The sequence below is a fragment of the Macrobrachium nipponense genome, chromosome 33 (genome assembly GCF_015104395.2).
Source record: "Macrobrachium nipponense isolate FS-2020 chromosome 33, ASM1510439v2, whole genome shotgun sequence".
NCBI classification, from domain to species: Eukaryota; Metazoa; Arthropoda; class Malacostraca; order Decapoda; family Palaemonidae; genus Macrobrachium; species Macrobrachium nipponense.
The window spans coordinates 60,730,367-60,756,730 of NC_087219.1; the positions used below are offsets into that span (position 1 = coordinate 60,730,367).

Genomic DNA, 26,364 nt, shown 5'->3' on the forward strand with positions numbered 1-26,364 from the left:
ACGTACTCTACAGTTTCTCGGCATCCAATGAATTTCGAAGAATTTGTCAAAATCAGAAGACGCAATTCTATATTTTCTAGAGCTATAATCGACAGGATTTACTGATGTAATTGACAGAATGTACTGCAGGTAATTGACAAACTTTAAAATCGCAAGACCCCAAATTAAAGGCGCTACAGAATCAAACGTTATAATTTGAGTGGAATTCATTAACTCGTGTAGAACTTGATAGCTGTGGTATACAGTACTCAAAAGATGTTGTTCATAGCATAAAATAAAATATGTAATCAATGGGATATTCATGAAATAAGGTTAGATTCATCCGTTTGAATGAATTTTATATCACAATAAAACATACACACTAATATATATATATATATATATATATATATATATATATATAATATATATATAATATATATATATATGTGTGTGTGTGTGTGTGTGTGTGTGTTGTTTGTGTGTGTGTAGCCTACAAAAATGTATATGTGAAATTCTATATATACATATATTATACATATATATATATATACTATATATATATATACATATATATATATATATATATATATGTGTGTGTGTGTGTGTGTGTGTGTGTGTGTGTGTGTGTGTGTGTGCGTGTGTATATCAGATTTCATATGAAGACAGAATGCCATTCCGAAAACAAATGAAACCTAATACTGTTAGAGAAAGGAAAGAAAATGCAATCAAGGGATCGGGAATGGGACATCCTTCCCTTTTGCTTCTTGCTAAGACGTCACACGAGGTAATCAATTTACGTAAGATTTGCATGTTTAAGATTTTTCGCTAAAATTCGTGATGCCACGAGAGTGCCTGTCTTTGCGTATGGTCAGACTTAATAAAAAATTCATTTTGATTACGGTTCACTGAGGGATATAAGTAATATTTTCGTAATTGTTATAATTATACTTTGTAACTTTAAAAGAAATGCTGGTATATATAACAAATTATTCAATTTTATCCCTTCTCTACCACCAAGGTTATGCTACGACATGTGGGGTAAAGTTTAGTTTGGTGAGGTTTTATCCCAGTTACCAAATATGATCGTATTTTGCATATACCATATACTGGTAATTTTGAATTATTTCCATTCTATCGCAGTTAACCTCAACATGTACACTTGTGTACTTGTATAGCTGTATTTGTTTGCATACGAATATCAGTGTAAACAAGATAAATAGTTAATTAATTGGTCATCTCTAAACATCGGACTAAGTACACGTGTCTAACCTTCAGTTCTTCTTCTTTTTCTTCTTCTTCTTGTGATTCCTCAAGCAGGGTCCAACTCGTGGCCAATTCACAGGGATGGACATTCCTTTGAGTCACCCCCAGTGGAACGCTGGACCCAATGCAAAACGTCTTGTTTTGGCCGTTTTCAGATTGTTTTAAGGACTTGTGTAATCTGCAGTCCCACTGTAATCAGGGACCACAGAAACAGTAAAAAATAATCGGTGATTCGATTTGATATTTCCCGAGTTTATCATCAACGATCTCTGCTTCCCACCCTCGCTCCCCCCTGCCCCCCCCACCCCCCCCAACCCCCCACAAAGAAAAAGATATGTCACCAGATTCCCGTAATAAAGTCCTGCTAGGCTTCAGTTTATATTGACATATACCAGGTGATATCTAAGTATAACATAGGTCAGATATCAGTGCTGATATGAACATAGTTTGGGAAGATTATAAACTGGTTATATTTTATTCATCATATCAAATGGGCTCGCCAACCCCTTGACTCACTAGAGTATGCAACAGTCGATGCGAAATGACATTTCTGCAACAATCCGATTGCCGTCGGCAACTAAGAAAATCCGAAGAACGCTGTGAAGTCGAAGCAGCATTAGGGGTTCGACAAAGAGGGACTCTTCTAGGCCAAATGTTTCTCAGTTTTGTTGAATTATCTGGCCCCTGGTGAACTCTCTCTCTCTCTCTCTCTCTCTCTCTCTCTCTCTCTCTCTCTCTCTCTCTCTGAAATACCTAAATTGGCGTTCTGCTATTAAAGACCTACATTTTACAACTTACGTTCCGTAATACCAATTTTTTTTTTTTTATCTTTCCTGGATAGTGACCCCTAAGGGTTTTCGGGGTCGTTATCTGTGACTAATATTTCTTGGGATCATCATCTTCTTGATATTTGCAGTCTTTTGTTTATGTTTATACGATCATCCCCAACGGGCTAGTACTAAACATGCCGCAAAGTTGGATGCATACCAGGTCAAGACTCTTGGCGGTCACTATCTAGGAAGGGTCCCATTCTTATTTTTTCAGGTACACGTTTCTGCTTCCATGCATAATTGCAAGCATAATTAAACAACGGACGCTAAAATTTTAAGCAATTTGATTTTATACAGAGTATAAATTGTAGTATAATTCGTTAAGCTTATGTACCTATATGTTTTTGCTTGTTACGTATCAAAAGAATATGAGCTTTGTTGCCTGAAAATGCTTGATGATGTTGCTTAAGGAATCTCCTGACCCATGAGGAACGTGTTTTGTGATTAGATACATCCCAAAAGTAAACGGCAGTGCGTAATGCGTTGCTTGAACTGATAAAACTTAGGACACTTTTTTTCTTAAAAACATAAAGTTCCATATGCACAACACTTTAATCTATAATGAATTTCCTAGCAATGAATTGTTGGATAGAAGCAGCTTGATGGTTTAAGGGCCAAGAGCTTCTGGGCTTCAGGGTGCAGTGGGCCAGCAGCTTGGTGAAGGATCACTGATAATTAGCTTTTCCTTTGTTAACCTTGGATTTGTTTCTCCCCTCTTCCTCTTTCACCTGCTGCCACCCTCACCTTCCAACCCCCCACCCCCAACACCCCTTCCTTGCAACAGAGCCCACACACCCCTCGACGACAGACCGGATGTCAACTTCTTGGAGATATTCAGGTAACAAAATCCCGCCTAACAACTTCTTCCCACTCTGTTAACCAAGTAATCAAAGCTGCCTTGGTCTTCTATAATGATGCGTGTCATATTTAGACCTATGTACAGTGTTGCCGTAGCACCAAAGCACGCTAGAAATGCGCTCCTAGGAGCCACTCTCAGAATCTGAGAGGCAAATAGACGCCATCTTTCCTTTAGCTCTAAGCCCGTGTAGCAACCTGCCTGATATCTCGGCTGCAAGAACACACCAGCATCTTCCTCCCGAACTTCTGCTGACTCTGTACAAGTCTTTCTTTCAGCACTGCATCTGCAGCTGGTTGAACTCTGAGCCTGAGAAAGTCATTTTCCTGTATTGCTTGCTTCAGTGGCTGCTTATCTCTCCCCCAGTTCTAGGTTATTAGACCGATGTCTAGTAATCTGCTTCAAAACTCATTTCTTTCCTCAAGAATAAACTTGATCTAGACTTTCCTTGGCACGTTGGTATTTTCAGTTGCTTAGTACGAAGTGTTAAAAAATGAAGTAGAAAGTGATACGTTAGTGTTAAACAGCTCTTTCTTCAAGTAGTGCAACGATGCTTCTCTGAATGATTTTCTTACGTAGTACACGTAGGTACTAATACTACGATATAGATATGCATATTACATCTTGAATTTTACGATGATTTGCTACATCAAATAATGTCACAATAAATCATTACGGAAGGAATTATTTATGATGATTATGTTGATGATATATCTTCGGCTTTGCACACTGAAGAATAAGCACATACTCGCTCACACATTCATCAATATACAGTATATATACGCATATATACATGTGTGTGTTTGTGTATATAGATATACACACATATGTATAGTATGTATTATATATATATATAAACAGAAGCTGTACTTTTTCCTGGCCACCAAAAAAAAAATTGATAATAATAATCTCTGTAACCTTTTAGCAGTGTCTCATACCATCCTTTCCACCTCCTCCAGGAGCACATCACGAAACGAAGGGCGGAGTTCTTCGCGCGGAGGATCAAGAAGCGGAAGTGCCCTTGGCGGAGGAGGAGTAGGAGTGGAGGACGGAGGTCACATGAAGCACTCCAGGAGAGAGTACAGATCTCCAGACAGCAACACTCACGTCGTGACTGAGAAGTACGAGTACGATACCGGGGACTCCAGCAAGGTGAGCTTCTTTCTCCGCTCTCTTCTCTCCTCTCTCTCTCTCTCTTCTCTCTCTTCTCTTCTCTCTCTCTATCCTCTCTCTCCTCTCTCTCTCTTTCAATTGTCTGTTCCCCCCCATTGCCCCACCCTTCTTTCCCCCCCTCTCTCTTTTCTCTGTTTCCACTCTCTCTCTCTCTCTCTCTCTCTGTGCGTAATTTTAAACATTTTCGTGCATATAGGTATTTTTGAAAGAATGCTGTGTGTGTGTGTGTGTATGTAATTTTAAACATTTTCGTGCATATAGGTATTTGTGAAAGAGTGCTCTCTCTCTCTCTCTCTCTCTCTCTCTCTATCTCTCTCTCTCTCTCTCTATATATATATATAGATATATATAATATATATATATATATATATATATATATATATATATATATATATATATAATATATATATATATATATATATATATATATATATATATATATATATATATATATGTATACATATATCATATATATATATATATATATATAAATATATATATATCTATATTTAATATATATATATAAAATATATATATAATATATATTATATATATATATATATTATATTGTAACATTATATATATATATATATATATATATAATATATATATATTTCCTGTAATGTCATAAATCGTAAATAGTTGTGTGAATACCCTCTCTCTCTTCTCTCCTCCTCTCTCTCTCTCTCTTTCTCATCTCTCTCATCTCTCTCTCTCTCTATATATATATTATATATATATATATGATATATATATATATATTATATAATATATTGATATATATATATATATATTCCTGTAATGTCATAAATCTTATATAGTTGTGTGAATACCCACCCTCATCTCGTCTCTCGCCTCCTCTACATCTCTTCTCTCTACTCTCTCTCTCTCTCTCTCTCTCTCTCTCTCTCTCTCTCTGATAACCAGATGCTTAATCATCCTTACCCTTGTTTGTTAACTTATGAAGCCGAGTCAGGTTGTTCCAAGCAGTGATTCATACGAGGCTCGATACAACGTTTTAAACTTGACGTCAAACGGACGTCTTGTTATGATTTGGTTTATTTTCATCACCTCCCCCGGGTGACAATAAGGGAGACATGACACATCCACCCACACCCTGCAAAGCATTTGTCCGCCCCGGGTGTGGGCGGATTAGGTAGGAGAACTGGAGGGTATGGGAGACATACACCCATCCTGCAAATCTGTTTGTTCGCCCTGAGTGGGGGCGTGGTTGGTAGGGGGATAGGAGAGTAGGGGAGACCTCCACCCCTCTTGTAAACCTGTTTGTCCACCCCGGATGGGACAGAGCAGGTAGGGGATAGGGACGGTAGGGGAGACAGCAGCCCCAGGTTCCAGCACGTGTAGCATATGCCAACAAGCTCGTAATATTAATAATAACGCAGTAATGATAATGAGTTAGACAACTCTAAGAGGGGAAGGCTTGTGGTGATAATGATAATAACAATGATAAGCTATCTTCAACTTCTAGTAATACAATGATATCATTAGACAGATGCAAATCGTATAGGTGCAATAGAAATCAGCTTATGGCGTATCAAGGAAAAGGAAAGGTATCCATGAAGAGCCACCTCCTAGGGAAGCGTTGCAATAGCACAGGTGGCGCTTTGGAACTTTAGTTCGCTGAATTATTATTCAGTAGATGAAACTAATTCATATGAAACCAGCCCACTAAAGGGGCCAATCACTTGAAATTCAAGCTCCTTAAGAATATTATGGTGTTTATTAGGAAGAAGTAAGAGGATGTAAAGGGAGATACAGATAGAAGAGATGCAATTTATTAAAAAAAGAAAAAGTATCAATACACAGATAGATGAAAATGTATCAAAATGCAAGAAGGATAGAAATAGGGTAGTAATGCATTACATTCCTTCTGAAGATCCAACTACACGACCTCCTCTGGGAGGCGGTTCCACAGTTCAGCGGTTTGAGGAACAAACGACCTCTGGAATTGAGAAGTTCGACAGCGAGGCACAAATTGACTGCTTTTTGGTGCTGCTGTTCAGCGAGTCTGGTCTTATCATTCTTCTTATTCGGAACTATCAGTGTTGAAGAAATATGATATAGGTCAACATTGGACGAAGCATTCTGCTGTTACTGATTAACGTACATACACTCAGCGATACTTTCAACAAATAAACCCCCATTCTGTCACATCCATAAGAACAAAAGCAATCTCATACTCAGTGGTACATACGCACACACACACACACATATATATATACACTATATATATATATATATATATATATATATATATATATATATATATATATATATATATATATTTCGTAGGTAGTATTGTTTGATTTCATGATTATGGGTCCAGTTAAAAAAAAAAAAAAAAGCTGATTGAGGTATGTATGCTGAAAAATTATTTTACTTCAAAGAGAGAGAGAGAGAGAGAGAGAGAGAGAGAGAGAGAGTTTCTCGTAGCTGCTCTAAAAAAATAGCTCAGATTATATCGTCACTCAAAGACTTGCATTTCGTTTCTTGGTCTAGATTAGATGAAAGAACTCATTCTAAAACATCTTGACAGAGAAATCACTAGATGACACAGATTTCTTGAGGTTCGCAACAAATTCCTTTAATTCTTGAACTTAGAAAAAAATTCTGAGAAACTAAATGAAGAATTTTAAAAGTGTACAGTTCTAAAATGACGAGCGCCAGAATTTATCGTTAATTACGGGGTGCTGATGGGCAAGTGCAAGACTGCCCACTGGTCCCTCGGATGCCCAGAGACCTGCTGACAGACAAACAGACGGAGAGGAGACATCCAAACCCTGCCCAATTAGTTAAAACCAGGGCGAGTATTTATCCACAAGGAGCAAAATCATCTCTGAATTAATTAAGAGTTTTACGTTTCCCTGAAGAGACTGGCCTGGGAGTAATAACCTGGTAGTAGTCTGCGTGGGTCTTTAACAAGTTTCTTCGGCGCTCATTACAGATGAAAACAAGTTCTGTTGAAAGTTGCGGAGTTTTCATCGACCGTTAAGGTATATTTCATGTGCACACACACATTATATATATATATATATATATATATATAATATATATATATATATATATATATACATGTATATGAATAATTATCACTTCACCGTGATTCATATAAATTATTTGAGCTACAAATGTCCTTTAATATCTAATTCGCTCTACCTGGGAATTGATATATTTTCATACGTGTAAACCGAAGGGGAATTTTTTGATTGATAATAATTTCGTCCCCTCAGTGATCGAACCACCGTCCAGCAGACAGGAACGAAATCAGGACGACATTGACGTTACCGATTCGGTTAACAGTTAGCCGAATCGGTAATGTCAATGTCCTGATTTCGTTCCTGTCTGCTGGACGGGGGTTCGATCCCATGAGGGGACGAAATTATTATCAATTAAAAAATTCCCCTTTGGTTTACATATATAAAATATATCAATTCCGAGGTAGAGCGAATTAGATATTAAAGGCATTTGTACTCGAATAATATATATATATATATATATATATATATATATATATATATATATATATATACATATATATATATATAGATATATGTATATTTATATATGATATATATGTATATATATATATATATATATATAGTATATAACGTATATAGGAGCGTTTACTTAAACACAAAACTCATAGCATACTACATTCATGCATAGCAGTATGTATTCATGCATGCATGCAAACCCATGAAGAATCAGACACACACACGCCCAAGAGAGAGAGTACATATAAAGGCCAGGGCAAGATCAAAGAAGTGCCTTTTCTATAAAAAAAAAAAAAAAAAAAAAAAAAAAAAAAAAAAAAAAAAAAAAAGGCAAAACTACAGACAGGTCACGTAATGTGAGACTGCTCGCCATGATGACAAGTAGTGTGAATGGGTATACATATAATTGAGCATCAGACTAGTTTTCAGGATGGTCACGCAAGAACGTTTTTAAGCGATTCGGTATGAGGCAGGTTACCTGTGATACAACGTAAACCTTGTTAAGGATGCTATATGAGGCAGGTTACCAGAGATTCAATTCAAGTAGATATAAATGCCTAATATGCAAGAAAAGCTTTGCTCTTAATTATACAATTTGAGATTGATTATTATTCATGTATTAAGGGACTGATTATGAATAATGTAACAAGTCGTATTCGAAGGCTGATTAACTATGCAGCAATATGAACCTTGTTGTTTGAATGATTGCCTATGATGCAACATTAGTCTGATTAGTTATTAATGGTGTAATGTGAACTTTGTTGCCGGTTGTACAACCTTTGGCTTGTTTTCTTGACACTGGTTATAAACAGTGTAATACGAACCTGGTTGCTATTAACGCAATATATCACAGGTTTCAAATTAGGCCAGATGCAAATTATACAACTTGTGCCTTCCCGTGAAGCAAAATGTACCTGTGCAATGACTGGTTATAAGATGTCCAATTACCAGATATGAAGACGGTTAACAATCATGTAATATGTATCTGGTTATAAACAGTGCAATATGGAACTTGCAACATAAATTCGATATGGGTATTGGTATTAATGATCTAATATGAGGCTGGTTATAAGGGATACAATACTGATTATCAAAAATGCGAGATTAGTTGTCAGTTATACACCGTGAAAGTGGCTCTGTACGGAATTGACTCCCAGAAGTTCCAGTGATTTCAATCATTCATCCTTCTTGCAAATTTTTATGGCATTAAACAAAATTTGTATTGGCTTTTTTGTAAGTGATTGATTTCTCTCTCTCTCTCTCTCTCTCTCTCTCTCTCTCTCTCTCTCTCTCTCTCTCTAGTGCTAAAAGATATATGAAGCTAATAATAATGATAATAATAATAGTAATAATTATAATGTTCTTATGGGTCCACACTAATGAAAATTTTAAATTTTGTAAACACTTTGTAAAAGGTTTCGAACCCTTCCCTGGGTTCATCTTTGGACTGAAGGTGAACCCAGGGAAGGGTTCGAAACCTTTTGCAAAGTTTTTATAAATTATACACGAATTTCCAATTTTTTTTCATTATTGTTGACCCCTTAGAACATTGTATATACTCTCGTGACAGAGTTTCTCACAAATAATAATGATTTTACTTCATTGCAGACAAATCACTACCAGAAGAAAGTGATCAAGTCCACCTACTCCACTTTCAACTCCATGAGTGCTGGAAGCCTGGAAGACCCTCCCCACCTCACCAAAGGACCAGAGTCTCCACCCCAGCACTCGCAGCCAATCAACACTAAAGGTAAGAAAACCGAAGATCAAATGGCTAATATAATTCATGAGAGTTTCGAGTTTCTGCCTTGGGGAAACCAGGTTCTTCCTTGTTAAACAACAAATGTCATGAACTATTTGTTTTTATTCGTATAAAGCTACTGAAAAATTTATTGCTTCTATATCCTTGGAGAAGATACGTAGCATTAATATATTTCCTTCTTTAAGAAACTCATTGCATCCAAATGATACGAAGTAAATGTTCGGAAAATTATTTGCTTACGTACATGTCTCTTATTAAGTCGTACTTACGTATACAGTCTTGAAAAAATGATCCGTTTGAAGTACCAATAATTCTGTCGAGACCCTCAGAGGTTCCATACAATAAGAAAAAAAATGTCAACAATTCATTCATATACGTAAGTACCATTGCCAGCTCATAACTTACAACTTTAAAATGATTTTATATAGATATTACTATATTATACATTGAATATATTGATTATATCTATAAATGTCAAAACAAGTATTCTTAGATTACGTATAGGTAGGTATAACTGGTTCACTTAAGGTAGATTCTTGGATGAGCCCTATTCTCTCGAGACGTTTGTTTGGCGGCCGCTGATTGGCTGGTACCGAGAGGTAGGCAGCTCCCACAATCGGCGGCCGCCAAACTAACGTCTCGTAGGCATAGGGTTCATCCAAGAATCTACCTTAAGTGAACCAGTTATAGGTTCTGTTTCGCAGGCCATCGCCTCCTTACCTGCAAGTCATTTCACAACCGAGCCACTCACTTCCTTCAGAAACCTCAGTCATTTCACTATCAGTTACTATCAGAAGCTTCCTTTGACACTCTCAAAAAGAAAAGTGGTTGCTGCTAGCTTTCTTAAAACCCCGCCGGGAAGGAAGGAAGGAAGGAAGCCTTCATGAATAGGGGACCATGAAAATAACGCATTCCAAAGGCTAAATCAATTAAAGCTGCCTATTACTAGACCTTTTACTCCTGTTACTACCACTGTTACTACTACTGTTACTAATTAATATTATTGTGATCATTATCAATATATATATGAACGAACACAACGTGGCTAGTATGGTCCACAGTGCCCCAACGAGAAAAAGAGAATCATTAAAAATTTATTTGTATTATTAAACGGAAAATTGGGATCACTTGGTCCATAGATTTAATATTTATTTGCCAAATTGCATCACTGAAATATGTTTTTTTTATAACAGAGATTCTAAAATTTCCTTACTTTTCAGTAATGCTTAAATCAACTCTCAAAAATAATCAAACCCGAGATGTTATCTTCTAGTACCATGGATAAGCGACACTCAAATGGTATCTTTAACTTCTTGTTGAGCGATGATTTATGTCCATATCGCGAAATTCAAATGACGAGGAAAAGGACTATTTCTCAAGAGCTTAAAATACAGAATTCTTGGTGATCCCAATGTGAACAGAAACGGTCATTCTTTAAACAGGCAAATTTATTTTAATGAATCTGTAGAAATCTGAAAGCCTCGACTCACTAATGAATGTACTTTAATAACTTACATGTCTAACGGTCAAGGATCGTAAGTAAGTATATAATACCCCGAATATCGTAGATTTCCATCACTTAATGTCGTCAATAACGATCACAGTTCGAAAAAAGTGAATGTGTCGTAGTTTGAATATTGTGAATGTGTAGTGTTAAGTGACGTAAATAAGCATAGTAACTTGAATGCTGCTGATGTGTAAGATCGAAGCACTATGGTACTTAGTTTGAAGACTTATTTAATAGTCGCAACTTCGAATACTGCTAGTTTTGACGAGTTTAGGATCGTAATTAATCAAGTACTTTACTTATGTATTTCTTGGCAGTCCACGCCTTACTGGAGCTTTTGAAATAGCATTGCTTTTGTATCCCATAATGCACTTTAGTGGCGTTTATTATTATAGGCTGCTCTAGATGATATAGATGAACTTTGTGCCTTTTGCATAGTTTACGTATACAGTGGATGTCAGTACTGCCAAATGGTCACTTCTGAGAGCGTAATCCATGAGAGGAATTCCGACTAAGGGGAGGTAGATGGACTTTCAGCAATCCCTCCAAAGGCTCAAGCCAGGAAGAGAAGTTTTGTGATGTTTCACAAATAATGGTTAATCTTGGTAATGATTCTCATTGATTTTAGGTATCACCGGCGGTCATATCAGTCGCTATGTGGATGTGGTTAGCGCCAAACCCTACTTCGCAGGTAGACAAGTTGCAAAATTATGATAAATAAATAAATAAATAGAATAAATTAAAGTACATCTACTTAATGATTAGTATTTAATGATACATCACCCTACGCGCATTTTTTTTTATTTCCTGTCCAAAGTCCCGTAACAATTGGATTAAAATGTTTACAAATTCACGTAAATAAGCTGGAATATTAAACTGCAACAGCAATGCAGCATTAACAGTTACCGGAAAGAATCTTAAACATCACAAAGAAACAAGACACCAACTAAGAACGATGTCGTTGTGCAAAAGCTTTTGCCTCAAACACCGCAACTCCTTAATAGTATTTCCTGACACTTTCAAAATAATATTTAGTCAATAAAAAAAATTTGCATGATAAGTTCTTTCACAGTAAACAGATAAAGTTGTATGATGATCGTAGTTATTTGTGATAAACATCCAAAATGCCTCCAATTCCAAACAGAAGCTGACTATGTGTCCATAAAATCGATCAAATTCACCTTTTGCTTCTCAGAAGTGGTCGCATGTTATGTGCACAACAGACCTTAGACATATACTGCTTTATAAGATGGACTCCAGCGTGTATGCCACCGTTGTCAGCTCCTAACAGAGTCTCCAGAGTTCTACTCTTCAAGTCAATTGTAAATCGGAGAATGCTAGCCAATTGGTCAGCCACATGCACAGAATGCCAGCATTCTTTAGCAAAGAATGCCAGCCAGGCAGGCATTCTAGGTCTAGAGTGTCAGCTAAGTCAGGTATTCCAACCCGCAGATGGCTATCGACGCAAAAAGCATTCCCGAACACAGAATGTTAGCCAGATAGTCACTCTCAGGTTCAAAATACCAAAGAGGCAGACACACCTCAACACAGAATGCCTGCCAGCCAGCCAGGCATACCAAGCACAGAATGCCTATTTGAGCAGACCTTTTCACGTGAAAACTGCATGTCAGTATAGTCGCTCTCAGCTTCTGCCCCAAAGTTGAGAGAAAAGATAGACCAACAACAACAACATCCAACCACCGCTAGACTAACTCCTCTTTCCAAACACGATTACTTCCAGTGATCTCTGCCTCCCAGAAAGTTGCAAACAGACTGGTAGATGCCCTGGCCACCATAGGTGAGGCAGAATTGTTTGCGTATGTCTTGACCCACAAACGAAAATTCCTTTAGCCCTGCTTAATATCATGGTGTTCGAACCCTCCCTCTCACTCCCGCGACTCTTCCTTCCGGTCGCAGTCATGTTTCTCAAACTTCCACCAGACATAGATCCTTATTAAACTCCTTCAAACTCCTTCTTGTCCGTCGTCCCATCCCCGACGCGACGCTAGCGGTGCTGGGGAGTGTGTCATCCTGTGTGACAGTGCTTGTCTGTGTACATATATATATATAGCTCTTTCATCCGACGCTGAATATAAGCTGTGTTAGATTAACCACACGTTTGCTTTCTAGATTCTTTTGTAGTCATATGTATACGTGTATATATATAATATATATACATATATAATAATAATATACATATATAGATATGTATACTATAATATACATATATATATGTATATATACACAATATATATCGTATATATATGTAATTATAAATACGTATATAGTATGTATAAATATATATCTATATTTTATATATATAGATATATATAAATAGATTATTATTTAAAGCACATACATATATATCATAGATATGTGTGTGTATGTATATAAATAAATATAAATTATATATATACATACACACATTATATAGATACACACACACCACACACACACACACATATATATATAATATATATATATATATATATCATATATGTGTGGGGTCGTGAGGTGGTGGTGTGTGTGTATTCTATATGGGGATGTATATTATGTATATATATATATATTATAATATATATATATATATATATATATATATATATATAGTAAGCGTGTGTGTGTTTATGCATAACACTGACACAAAAGTCAGACCAGGTAAACGTAAGGCTCTTCGATTCCTGTCCTTTGCGTGTTGGTCTTGTCTAGTCACGTGACTTCCTTCGGTCAAATGTGATACATCCGAAAGGATTTTTCCCATTGTGAATGAAATATCCTGTGAATCAGTGGTGTCTTTCAAATTTCTCATGTGTTTGGTATTTTTTCTTTCGACTTCTTGTATCTATCGACTTATTTCCGGGAATCGAAACCAGTTTTCTTAATAGAATGATTTATGTAGAGACTGAGTGTTGATTTTTCTCACAAACATGCATATATCTTTCTCTTAACAAATATCCTCATCAAGTAAAGCAAAGCCAATGAATGATACAGTTTACAAAATCAAAAACAGATTTTGTGGATAGTAATCCTCGATTGTAAAAAAAATAAAAAATGCAGAAATGAATAACCCCAATAATTCTTTTTTATCGGGAAGGTAATCTACTTCAATTATGGAGTTATGTCCTATTTTTTTTTTTCTTATAGCAATTCCTGTTTATAATAATTTTTTGGCTTTGTTTTAGCTGGAAATGAGTTGGTCTGAATTGTTCCGGAAAAATATCCTTCAAATTAAGTACAGAATTGCCTGCTCTTTACCCTTTCTCATTCTCATCTGAGATAATGAAAAAACTATTAATTAAACACTGACTTACGATTGAAATTATTAAAGTAGTGATATAGACACGTGTGTGTGCTTGCTGTGTTTACTTGTATATGTGTACGCATATACTTCACTGCGTGTCATCCTAGGAGCGTCGTGTAGTGCATGTTTAGTGTTTAGTGCATGCACTTTTCTCCGAAAGTTACTTTTAATGGTTCTAGATAAAGGATTTATTTATTGTCCAGGTATTTGACCGCAGGTCATTTCGTTATTATTGGATTCTGTAGACTAATAAAATCGTTCTTACAGTTTTTACTTTAGTTTTAGGCGTGATTGTATACATGAAGGATTATATTGTAATCTCTCATAAACCTATTTACGTGTTTATACATCCATAGGTAAATATCTATATATATATATATATATATATATATATATATATATATATATATATATATATATATATATATATAATATATATATATATATATATAAATACATTACACTATATATATATATATATATATATATATATATATATATATATATATATATATATATACACATCTATATACATATACATATAAATATATATGTATATATTATATATAGTAGATATGAATTTATTGTATCTACATACGAAATATAATTATCCATATAATTTCAGTATGCATTTGCTGATATGTTTAAAAGCTTAGTCTAAGGAGATAAAAAATGGTTAGGTCTAAGGAAATAAATGCATGCCTGCCTGTCTCTCTGATGAAAACTAAAGACTGAAGAGATTAAAATGATAACAGTTGTGAAAACTGATAGAATTGGAATCGTAATTAGAATCGATCTCTTGCCATGTCTCGGACACTGTTTCATGTGAATAAATGTAAATGAAGAAAACCTTATTGGATCAGAATGTCTTCGAACACATTTTCGGTTTGATGTCTCGTGGCAATGGGAACAACCTCTCGTATTTTTAGCACCTCTGGAGAACATCAAAGTTATGTACATGTGATCAGAAGCCTCGGCGTTGTTGTCGCCCTTAAGTTCATCTCTTAAATGATGGCCAAGAAAGCCAAGAAAAAAAAAAAAAAAAAAAAACTCTTGGAGTTAGGTACTTGGATTCGAGATCTGTAACAAGAATGAAGTACAGGCGCGTTCGGTATACATATTTGCATATATGTGTGCATGTATGTATATAAATGTATATACGTGTATATATATATATATATATATATATATATATATATATATATATATATATATATATGTGTGTGTGTGTGTGTGTGTGTGTGTGTGTGTGTGTCTCGTATGCAGTGTATACCGACGCTATATTTCATGAACTGTTATTAAAGTTACTGTTTTTATGGCATCATGGTTCAGTGCAAAGCTCATGAATATTTCAAACGTAAGCACTAAACCAATTAGGTACCGAGTCAAGTAACTTAGGAAACAATGGCTAGGTCAGTTCGAGATGCGTCAAATGGTCAAGTGTTAACGGCTTTCTGGATCCAGTTTAATGGCTTTCTACAGCCAACTTGGTTACAGGGAACGTACATCTATCTCTGCATGGTAGCTATACGATAAGATTAGAGAGAGTGGAATGCGTGTGACTTTTGTGTTGAATAGTCAGAAATGCATGAGCTGATGTGGCTCCTCCTTCAGGTGGGGAGGAAGGCTATGTTCCAACTGTTGATTCCAGCGACACAGACACACTGGCAACAGATACCATGAAAACATCTAAAACCGTCGGATCCGATTACTCAACGCTTGGCAGGTTGCGGAAGAACATCAATGAACTTGACTCTTTGATCGATTCGCTAGACGAGTCCGAGCAGCAGCAACAGCAGCACCACAATGCTGAGCCACCCCCTCCTGTTGAGGTTCTTAATTCTGCACCGCCGGAGCCCTTTGAAAACATCGAACACGACGTACCATTAGTTCTAGAAGCCTCTGAGCTTCCTCCAGATGACGACGAAGAAATCCCCGGCCATGCAGTCACCGATGATCCGTCCGTTGTATTGACTCTGGCTGCCGCTGAAGCTCATTCTCGTACCGTTAGCTCTACGACTCAAATTTGCACTCACTCTCACGCTGGTGGTACTACTGTCCAACAGCATCCAGTGGTGAACCGTAGTAAGTGGGTGTTGTGTGGCATGGTGAGGCTTATGGAACCATCCTTTTCATGTTTCTATGTGGCTTTCTGATGCATCAAAGCCCTATAATAGTAGCATTCACTGGGAACAACCATGCAATGACTCCAAGTCACAATGAATATCTATATTTAGGGTTGAGTTGTGAAGTGTTGCTGTCAAATGAGGCAGTCTACAATATTCAAAGTAAATGAAATTTTGCAGAACAGTCCATAACACGTCTGGTAGAATACAGATGACAAATCAGCCATAGTTCTAACATCCAAAACTAAAACTGACGTCATTTTCATGATGGAAAATGGCCACATACAATTAGACATAGTGTTGTTAGCTATCAAGAATATATCACAACAGGTGTAAATGAGTCCACTTGAATAGGGGTCAGAGTAATAAACAATTTTGTTGTGACCTGGAGGGCATATGAGTGTTTTTCCATCACATCATGAGTGGATTATATTTTGACCATTTTTGACTTGTTTTGGTTTCCATGTTTTTATTCATGAGGGTTTAGTTTAAGCAGATTGGTGTTTTCTATCCCGCATTTTATGTGTAACCTTTCCCGCTTTTGATCAAATCTCTCATAGGTGTCTCTAGGTGGATATTTTGCTTGCAGTGGTGAAACCCTGGAATATTCTGGGTAGCCAAGTGATCAGGATCTCTTCCACTTGAGCTGCCTCCATTTGTGTCAATATACCTTTTTAAAAAGCTCTTATTGTTGTTGTCCCTCACTGGTTAGCGTGGCCACAATCCGTTAAAAATCGAATGAATGGTCAGTTTTCAAAGATAAATGTACTATTAAAGAGACGACATTAACGCCTTATAATCAGATGTCTGTTTTGGAGTTTTGTGTGGATGGATGTGAAGGCATGCATGTTTAGCTTAATGCAAGGGAATGCTCAAAGCCTATAGGTATTTTCAAGGATTCTGGACTTCTCTATGAATTACTGGTCTTGTTAAAAGCTCGCTTTGTTTGGTCTTTGAGCATTCCTGGTAATTTTGTGCCAATGGTGTTTTCTCAGAATGACAAAAGCACTTCTTGGCACCTAAGGGTGTTCCAAGGACTCACACACACACACACACATATTGTGTCTTTTGACCTCTTGCAGCAAATAGGTACTGCTTGGTTGCTTCATGGTAGAGCAGAGGTCAGAGCGGGGCTAAGAAGAGGCTTAACTATCTGGTCTTCAACTCTTGCTCGCTTTGGGTTATATAAGGAGCATGAATATCAGTTTAAAGAGCGCCATACTTTTTGTAAATACTATTTATTTTGAAATTGTTCTGAATGTATTAAAATAAATATACCAATTTATTAAACTTATCAACCGTATTAACTGAAAAACAGTAATATACAGAAAAGTAGAACAATCTTGTAATATTCATTCCATTTCAAGCTCTCAGTCACAATACAAGTTTTTTTTACAATCCATAGCACTTATAACTTTGAGAATTATGGGCTAATATCTTCACCATCACATTCAGTATTAAGTAGTTCAATTACATTATTATTCTTTTATGTGGGAAGAGCAAATTCTGGCATATTTAACATTATTTTCTCTCTTTAGGCACAGCCCCATCAAACACAATGGCCAACGGATCCCTCAGGTCTACTGACAGCAGTAAATATGAGTAAGTATAGAGTAACTATAGTACTATCTCCAAAGAAACTGCTGTATTTTGTCCTCAGATAACATTATAACTCTATTATTCTTCGAACTCTAATACATTTTTGTAGCATTACTAAATCACTCTTCCATTGCTCCCTTTTGTTAATGAAGTCCTGTCTACAGTGGTGACGATGAGATGATTGACGACTCCAAAAGTGGGGAAGTTCGTCGGATTGTTTGGCGCAACAGATTTGAGAAGACCTACGAAACTCAGGATTCTAGCAAGCCTCCAGTGGTCAGTACTCGCCTCTGTCCTGGGGCATTTCAGGAGGGGGTTACATTCCTTTTCATTTTCTCCAAAACATTTGAGAACCATCCTCCAATCCTGTACAAAAAGTATTGCTTCCGAATTTCAATGAAGATAAAAGCTTTATACAAAATCATAACTTTTACAGTTTTTGATAGCACATCATACACTCGTCCCTTTAGTAAAATTGCTTATTGCTTCTGCAATCATATACAAAACACGTCTAAAATTCAAACCAATCCAGATATTTCATTTTCTATTCTTGAACGCAGGTGAGTATAGAAGATGAAGCGAGACGCCGCCAGTTGCTCCAGAAGCAGCATATCACTTCTACTTCCACCTCCACATCTACCTTGTCCTCTCCTCCACAGGTGAGTCCCTCGTGCATCTTGCCTTATAATCAAATGAATTTTATAAGAGAATTGTACTAATGAAATGAATACATTGTTCATGGAGTCTCTTGATGCTCATGAGTCAGGCTATATTACTTTTCACAGACATCTAAAGAGTCTGACTGCCTGACAAATGATGTGTTCTGGCAACAGATTATTTTTCTTTGTTGACCCTCTGGGGGATATTAATTCAAGAACTGTATTCTGTTGTAATAGTTGACATTGATGTGTTAACCCTTGCATATTTCAATGAGATCATGATTAATATTGATTGCATTTGCCATTATCCACAACTAAACTATTTTATCACAGAAGTTGAGTATATTGATGACTGTTTTAATACTCACCAAATGCAAGTACTTGTTTCTCTGTTATTAACGACCCTCATTTGAAGTGAACACGCCATTTGTTATTAATATTGTTGACTGTAGCACGAAGTAGTCTCAAGACATACACCAGTATCATGATCACATTAACAGTACAACCTGATCTCACTTGTGGAAGAAACAGGACAGTGGTTTTGCCTTGAAGGGGTTGATGTTTCCTAGTTCTCATGTGTAACAGTTAGACATACTACAATGAAAAGTGTGCTGATAGCGTTGGACTTTTAACTAGCTAAAACAACATGAAGCTTCTAGGGTTAATGCTGTAGTAAATGACGAGATTCATCAGATATTCCCACACGATATTCTGTCTCTAATAGCTGAAGGTCAAACACTTAATCGCCATCCATTAACTCCCCACTTAGCTAATCATAGCTACTAAAAGCGAGTTATAAAGAAAGAATAATCCCAACTAAACAATGAGTAGAATGGACAGTGACTGTGGATGTTACAGCGTGGGCCGGTGTCGCCTCGCCTGCCGCAGCTGCAGTGTGCAGTGTACTGGCCTGGCATGGGCGTTCCTCCCAATGTGAGTCGAACTGACACAAAAAATGCCGTGAGGGCCTTACCCATTTTTCCTATCACTCTTTCTCTTTTCATATGGCAGCACGAACTAAGCCATGTAACAGCCGAGAGACCAGCTATCCATCAGTAATCAGCATGGGGAATTAACCTTCACCCATATTTATTCTTTAACAACTGCCTTGATAGGGTACATCGTAAGACAAGTATCTTTACTGGGCATTATCCTTGATTCTTTTTGTGCTCACCTGAGTTTGTTCATCTTTTCTTCCCTAATTTTAGTGCATGTCGAAAATTCTCTCTAAGTTTAAATCTAAAATGAAGAGAATGAGTAGCTGTACCTCCTCCTGACTGACTCATTTATTTATGAAGTTTGGAAATCTTATGTTCTCCTTAGTCCAGTATATTTGAAAAGCTCTTCTCATTTCACACTTATTTGTATGCCTATCAAACTTAGTTTTAAGTTTTTTAGGTGTGGCTTCTTACATGAACTGCTATGACAATAATTTTTATAAACTGCACATAAAGATGGAATTTTATATTTTGCAAAATGACATAAGTGACTAGAGAATTTGTTGCACTCTGGCTGTACAGTCATTGTCATATAGTCTTAGTTATTACTGTAGTGGATGTTCTAATAGCATAACACTCATTACTACAGGTGTCTCCAGGCGGACAGTCATGGAAAGAACCAATTCCTCTTCCAACTCCACCCCAACTGTCTCCCAGGGAACCAGGAGTTGCTTACATCTATACTTATGGGAATACTAGTGGAACAGGTGTTCAGCCTCTACCTCCACTCAACTATGTATCAGTTCCCGGACCATCCTCTGTGCCACCAAGTGAGGGTGCACCTTCGCCAACTCCATCGCAGCTTCAAGGACAGCCGATTATTTACCACTACTCTTATCACTATACTATTCAGCCTGGCCAGCCTTTGCCTGACGGAGCACCACCGCCACCCCCAGGAATGGTTCTACCTGGATCTCCACCAGCTCTTCAGGTAGCACCATCAAGCCAGCCCCTGCCATCACAACCTGCACAGCCTGTGACAACACATCTCACCCAGACCAGCCAGCCAGTTCGTCCCAGCCAACCAGCTCATCCCAGTCACCCAGCTCATCCCGGTCACCCAGCTCAACCAACTCAGCCAGATCAGCCTTCAACTGTAGTCAATTACAGCTTACATAAACACACAACTCGAACGAGCACCTCTACAGTTAACCAGAGAGATACAACAAACATTATTCATCCAGGGGGATACCCGGGGGGTGTTGGGCCCGGTGGGCCAGGGTCTCCACACAGTCCTGGAAGTCCTCACGGGCCAAGTGGCCCTCACAGTCCAGCTGAACCCTATGGTTCAATCAGTCCAAAGGACAAAGATGGCCCTGACAGTCCAAATTATCCAAGCAAACCTCACGGTCCTGATTATGGTCCAGGTAGTCCTAATGGACCAACAGATCCTGGACAAGGACATCCTGGAAGTATTTCTATTACAGTCAATAAAACTACGACTCGAACTACACATCATGCAGGTTATCCAGGTGAACCAGGAAGGCCATACAGTCCCAGTGATGTACCTCCAGTCACTTCTACACCTTACCCAAGCAGGGGTCGCTCAGTCTCACCAGAAAGACCTCCAGTGACTAATGCACCGCATCACATCACATATGTGACCAACATAAGGTCAACCCATTCAGACTCACTAGAACGCGTCAGAAGGCCAAGGAATGATACTCTTCCTTTCCCAGACACTTCTCCAATAAAGCCAGGCGGTGATGGCAAGATTCCTCGCCGTGTTGATGATCTCATGACGTCCTTCTCAGATTCTGAGGTAAGCTAAGAACTTCTCCGTCAATTTTTTTTTTTTTTTTTTTTTTTTTTTTTATTTTATGGGAATTATTTATTCACAATGATACTTGTATTTACGTCATTTATACAAGCAGGGCTTAAATGTATTTTCCACTTTACAGCATTACATTAGGAGCTCTGTGAATGAAATGACCTTAAGAAAACATTCCCCAATTCCAAGGAAAGACAAGGTAACGATGGTTATGTGGAATAATGCTCTAAAAATAAAGAAGAAAGGGTTAAATTGCCAATCTGCTTCTATTGAATCTGACTTTTTTTTTTCTTTTAAATAACAGAATGGTTAACCGATCACTGTTAAATGAGATAAATAGACATTCACCCTTTAGACCTAAACTTCTTGGTACTTTCTTTCGATAGAAGGCTAAATGAACCAAAGAGAAAACTAAACATGTGATGTAAATGCCATTTCTCTTTTGATAGAAAGCAGGTCGGTGAGTAGCATCATTTCGTCTAATGTCTGCAGTATCGACCAGCTGGTTTATATAAATAGTTATACGTCTTCTTACTCAAAGCAGATATCAAGTATTAAATAAGATCATTAAGGTTTATTTGAGGATAAAATAAGAAACCTCATCCTGTTCGTTTTCAAAAATCACTTTGTGTCCATTCGTTGTATTATATTATATAAGATTTATAAAGATAACTTGATGTCTGGCTTCTTAGATCTTCAAAGTAGGAATGTTACTTGTCACCACTGTGCATCTATTGTTCTCACTTCAAGCATCATCATCAAGCACACTATGATTGGCTCTTATATGTCTTAAAAGGTCTCGTTGTGTATGTGTAGCCTTCTAACATACACAGCTGACTAGAACTTGAATGTGTATTCAGACTTAAACGTTCTTTATACAAACATATATCTGCACATTTTGCATGTTTTTACCACGAAGAATGTCGGCTGATAAAGTCAAGAATAAAATCTCACGTACCTGTTTCTGTCCCTTTTTATGGCATACGAACCGATCGGAATTCTACTCGTTATATGTCGGGCTATGTTCTAGACAGACACACCTTTTAGTTTGCACATGTTGCTCTGAATGTGTAAGTAAGGGATTAGCCTGCCAAGCTTTAAACTTTCCTCTGTTTAATATAGTACTATCTGTATAGTAGCAGTCCTCTGTGTTAAACACTTTCGTAAGTTACGCTGAAATATGTTGTTTGCACCTTTCGAGTAGACATTGCTTCGTTTACTTGCATATAGTTCGATTGTTTTAGGTTATATATTGTTTATTAACGTTGGTTTACGTGTAAAATCAATGACTCCTTTGATTTTCATGTATTATTTTCCTTGTAAGACTATAGCCTTTTAAAAATACCGAGATTTTCTTTCAACGGTAAACAACTTTTCTTTAATCATTGCCCAGTAATAAAAAAGGATAGGAAGCCAATATCTTAAGTAAATAAATTCTCAAAGATGGCAATGGTGATCCCTTTACAAAACCAACGACATGAATTTTCCAAGCTGCTTTTATCCCATTTTGAAATGTTATTTATATTCTCCAGGATGGTCCAGGTAATGGGCCGACTCCAAGAGGCCCACGACGTGATCCTGCAGATGAGGAACCGCTCCTACCGCAAAACAATCAGGTCAGTGACATCCCAGATCAAGGACAGACATCAAGTGACATCCCAGATCACTTGATGTCTGTCCTGAAGTTTGTGTTCATTCCTGAAATTGAAAGCTTCAAGCCATAGGTAGCCGCTAAGACTTGTTTCGATAAAAAAAGAAAAGCCAATTTGACCAAGGAAATCATTGAAGGAGCCATTTACATCACTGCCTTCATTTTGATCAAAATGTCACACCAAGCAAGTGATGTTTCGAAAAAATCATGAAGTTTTGTATTTCTGTAATCAAACTGTAGCCCAAAGAATTTAGTGTAAACATTGTATGTTGTGTGAAAACTACAGATTACAGTATTTGCACAATCATTTTATTAGCAGTCTGTAACTTGTATGGGGTGTCGGACAATCTTGCTTTATGGCAGTGGTTCCTAACCTTGGGGGGCGCGCCCCCGTGGGGGACGTCAGCAATATCCAGGGGATGCACGAGCCCTAGGGAAAAATGAAAAAACAAATTCTCTAATTATATTCGTTATTCTCTTAGCAAGAGTGAGGAACTAACATTCCGAAGTTTATCGCTTATAACGTTACTTTCCTAGAGTCTACTACTCTATAGTTAGGCTCGTCGGGCTTACCATGTTTTGCAAATATTGACCTCCCTTCCTATCCCTCGAAACTCCTTCTCTCTCTCTCTCATTTTTTCGTTTTATTTTCCTTTAAATCTGGGAGGTACAATACAATGGGGCCGTGCAAGAAGGAACCAACTCTTAGAGGGGGCGTGGTCATAACATGGTTAAGAACTAGTGCTTTATATGGTACTGAATCTGAAAATTCTGACCTCGGACAGAAATATCACCCTTTTAGAAATCTAATACTGGATACGTATACTTATGACAAAAAAGCAACCGCACAGATATAGGATTCTTAAAGTTCCTAAATTTTTGACAAAGGTATTTTCAAGAAATCTCAGGAACATCAATATTTCTGAAGTTTGCAGTTCTCAGCTGGAGAGAGTTCACATACTTCTTCCTGAATAAGCTATGAAAGTAAGAAAGGACTGCTTATGATACATTGTTATTATTTACCACGAGAAATCAATGAAGAGGGGTTCTCATCTATATATACAGTACTTTTTATAATGTAGCTCACTGTTATTACATTCTCATGCATATTTTCACTGGGTCACTACTGGGACTGTAGTTGACTGTCATTATCAAACTACCCCAAATAGAAGAAGAAAAAAAAGCAAGCAGAAAAAAGGGATGTGAGAGACAACGAATGGATTTTAACCTCGAAGGTAACAAATTCAGAAATCAGGGGAATCATAGGCAGTGAATGTAGCAAGTCTTATCAAACTCACACTGGAGTGCGTATAATAATATGTTAATACTTGACCTCCTCTTACAGATCGCGGTGAGGGCAGAGGCGGACGCCAAGGCTGCAGCAGAGGCCACTCCAAAGAGGGAACTCACCAAGAATAAAGCTGGACCACCTGTGTATTATCCTCCTGGACATGAACTCTTCCACGAAACAATGCACGTATGTATCAGGGTTACATTCCAAAAACAGATTACAAAAAGTTCGATGAAGACAAAGAGTGGGGAGAGTTTGTATTCAGATGCTTCGATTTGTTTTGCTAGCCATGTGTCCACAAGAACTTTCCTTTTGATGAGATCTTGTTCTAAAACTCGTCCTCGTTCTCCTTCCAGACAATGACCCTGAAAGAGAGCGGTCGTAGAGGTAAGGCCAAGTGGAGAATGGAACGTGCTTCTGGTTACAAGGAGAGCTCTTCACACTCTGAGACCAAAGGAGGGATGACTATGGTGCCTGTGTGTCTACCTCTGTGCTGTGGCGCTGCCTGTGTTGTCATGTAAAAACGTTTTTGAGATGAGAACGAAGGTCTTTCAGGTACACATAACCTCAGTCTCTGATTGGACGTGGATTGCTCATTCGTTGCAATGCCATTCTTCCCAGCATAACCTGCGGCATGATAAATGGAGAAAATGGGTCTAGAAGGATTCAAGACTGTAAGGACCTGTTAGCTGTATATTTCCACTTGCGGCTTATTTCATCGTCCAGCATTTATTTGCAGAAGAGTTTCATATGCATAACTGGGATACCAGAGTCAGTGATTGCCCAGAATGTATGGAAACAGAGCAATTCTTTCAATGAAGGTAGTGAGATGACAATTACACTAAGTGGACTCCATACTCACAACCGCCATGTTACTGTGTTCATGTCTGACCACTACAGAGCAACCTACTTGTTACATGTGGAGTAGGCTGGCTGTTTGTAGGGTTAAAGTGTGCTGATATATCTATATGAGAAAATAATATATATATGAATACACATAAATGTATGTGTATGCATTGATATTCAAACACGTATGCGTATTTGTATATATATGTATACTATATTTGTGTGTATATACTTACAATTACATAATTTACTTGAAAAGAGGTTATTCTGTGACGTTAGTTTTAATACGCTCTTATATCTATGCAACGATTCATTTAGTCCTTACAACAAGTCAGTCAATAGTTCGTATCCAAGCTAAAGCAACATGAATTAGGTGCAGGTCCTCATACACATAACACGACAACCCTTCTGTTCAAGCTTCATTAAGTGTAGGAAAGATTTGCCATGATCCCAGAGACACCTTAAGGTGAATTTGTGTATTTTTTGATATGACGAATGATACTGTTTATGGCTTTGCTTGTACATTTCACGGATCTTAACATAGCCTTTTTGTTTATATGTAGACATAGAGTTGCATACATATTTAAAGAAGAAAAGAAGTTAGGTTTATTGTCCATAGACTATAATAATGATACTGGTGGAATGAGAATCTCACCATTCGATCATATTTTTCCCCGCTAAATGTGATGCTGAGTGGCTGCTATGATACATATACTATGTGCATTAATAACAGTAAAAATATATATATATGTGTAATTTATCATGTACTAATTTTTAATGACGAGCAGAAACTTGTCTTTTAAGGACATTTCTCGCAAGAATGTAAAATAAAATAACATTAGGTGTGCGCGCTCGAAGGCGAGGAAGGAGCCGAGGGCATTTCGTCACGGGTGGTGGGAGGAAGATGTTCAACCTCCTCCTCCTCCTTCTCCTCCTCCTCCTCCTCCTCCCGCCTTTACGAAGGGCCTGCGAAACTATGGTTGTTATGGTGCTCGTCATATCTTCACGTCTGGTGGACTGTCTGTTTCTCTTTTTTGTACCTTACCCGTACGACATTATTGGAGAATGAGGTATCGCTGAGATATATATATATATATTATATCTATATATATTATATATATATATATATATATATATATATATATATTATATATATAGTATATAAGATATATATGTATATATATAAGGTTACACACTTACTATTACAGGAGAGTTTATAGCCTTTGTTCCTTTA

General features: G+C 37.3%; 1 protein-coding gene across 6 annotated transcripts in view; it reads left to right on the forward strand.

Annotated features, from left to right (window-relative positions):
- LOC135203226 (mucin-2-like) overlaps positions 1-25,873 on the forward strand; it is a 136,476-nt gene extending 110,603 nt beyond the window's left edge. The window contains exons 4-17 of one of the 6 annotated variants that reach the window (XM_064232989.1): positions 2,860-2,913; positions 3,891-4,083; positions 9,228-9,369; positions 12,630-12,686; positions 15,804-16,274; positions 17,854-17,917; positions 18,067-18,190; positions 18,475-18,573; positions 19,432-19,506; positions 20,161-21,333; positions 21,473-21,541; positions 22,875-22,958; positions 24,339-24,470; positions 24,641-25,873. In XM_064232989.1, coding sequence (XP_064089059.1) covers positions 2,860-2,913; positions 3,891-4,083; positions 9,228-9,369; positions 12,630-12,686; positions 15,804-16,274; positions 17,854-17,917; positions 18,067-18,190; positions 18,475-18,573; positions 19,432-19,506; positions 20,161-21,333; positions 21,473-21,541; positions 22,875-22,958; positions 24,339-24,470; positions 24,641-24,805 — 2,902 coding nt within the window. In that variant the 3' untranslated portion in view covers positions 24,806-25,873. Of the gene's footprint in view, positions 1-2,859; positions 2,914-3,890; positions 4,084-9,227; positions 9,370-11,516; positions 11,580-12,629; positions 12,687-15,803; positions 16,275-17,853; positions 17,918-18,066; positions 18,191-18,474; positions 18,574-19,431; positions 19,507-20,160; positions 21,334-21,472; positions 21,542-22,874; positions 22,959-24,338; positions 24,471-24,640 lie in introns of all 6 variants that reach the window. The other 5 variants (XM_064232990.1, XM_064232991.1, XM_064232992.1 and 2 more) reach the window with 5 other exon arrangements.
- Positions 25,874-26,364: the final 491 nt, after the last annotated feature.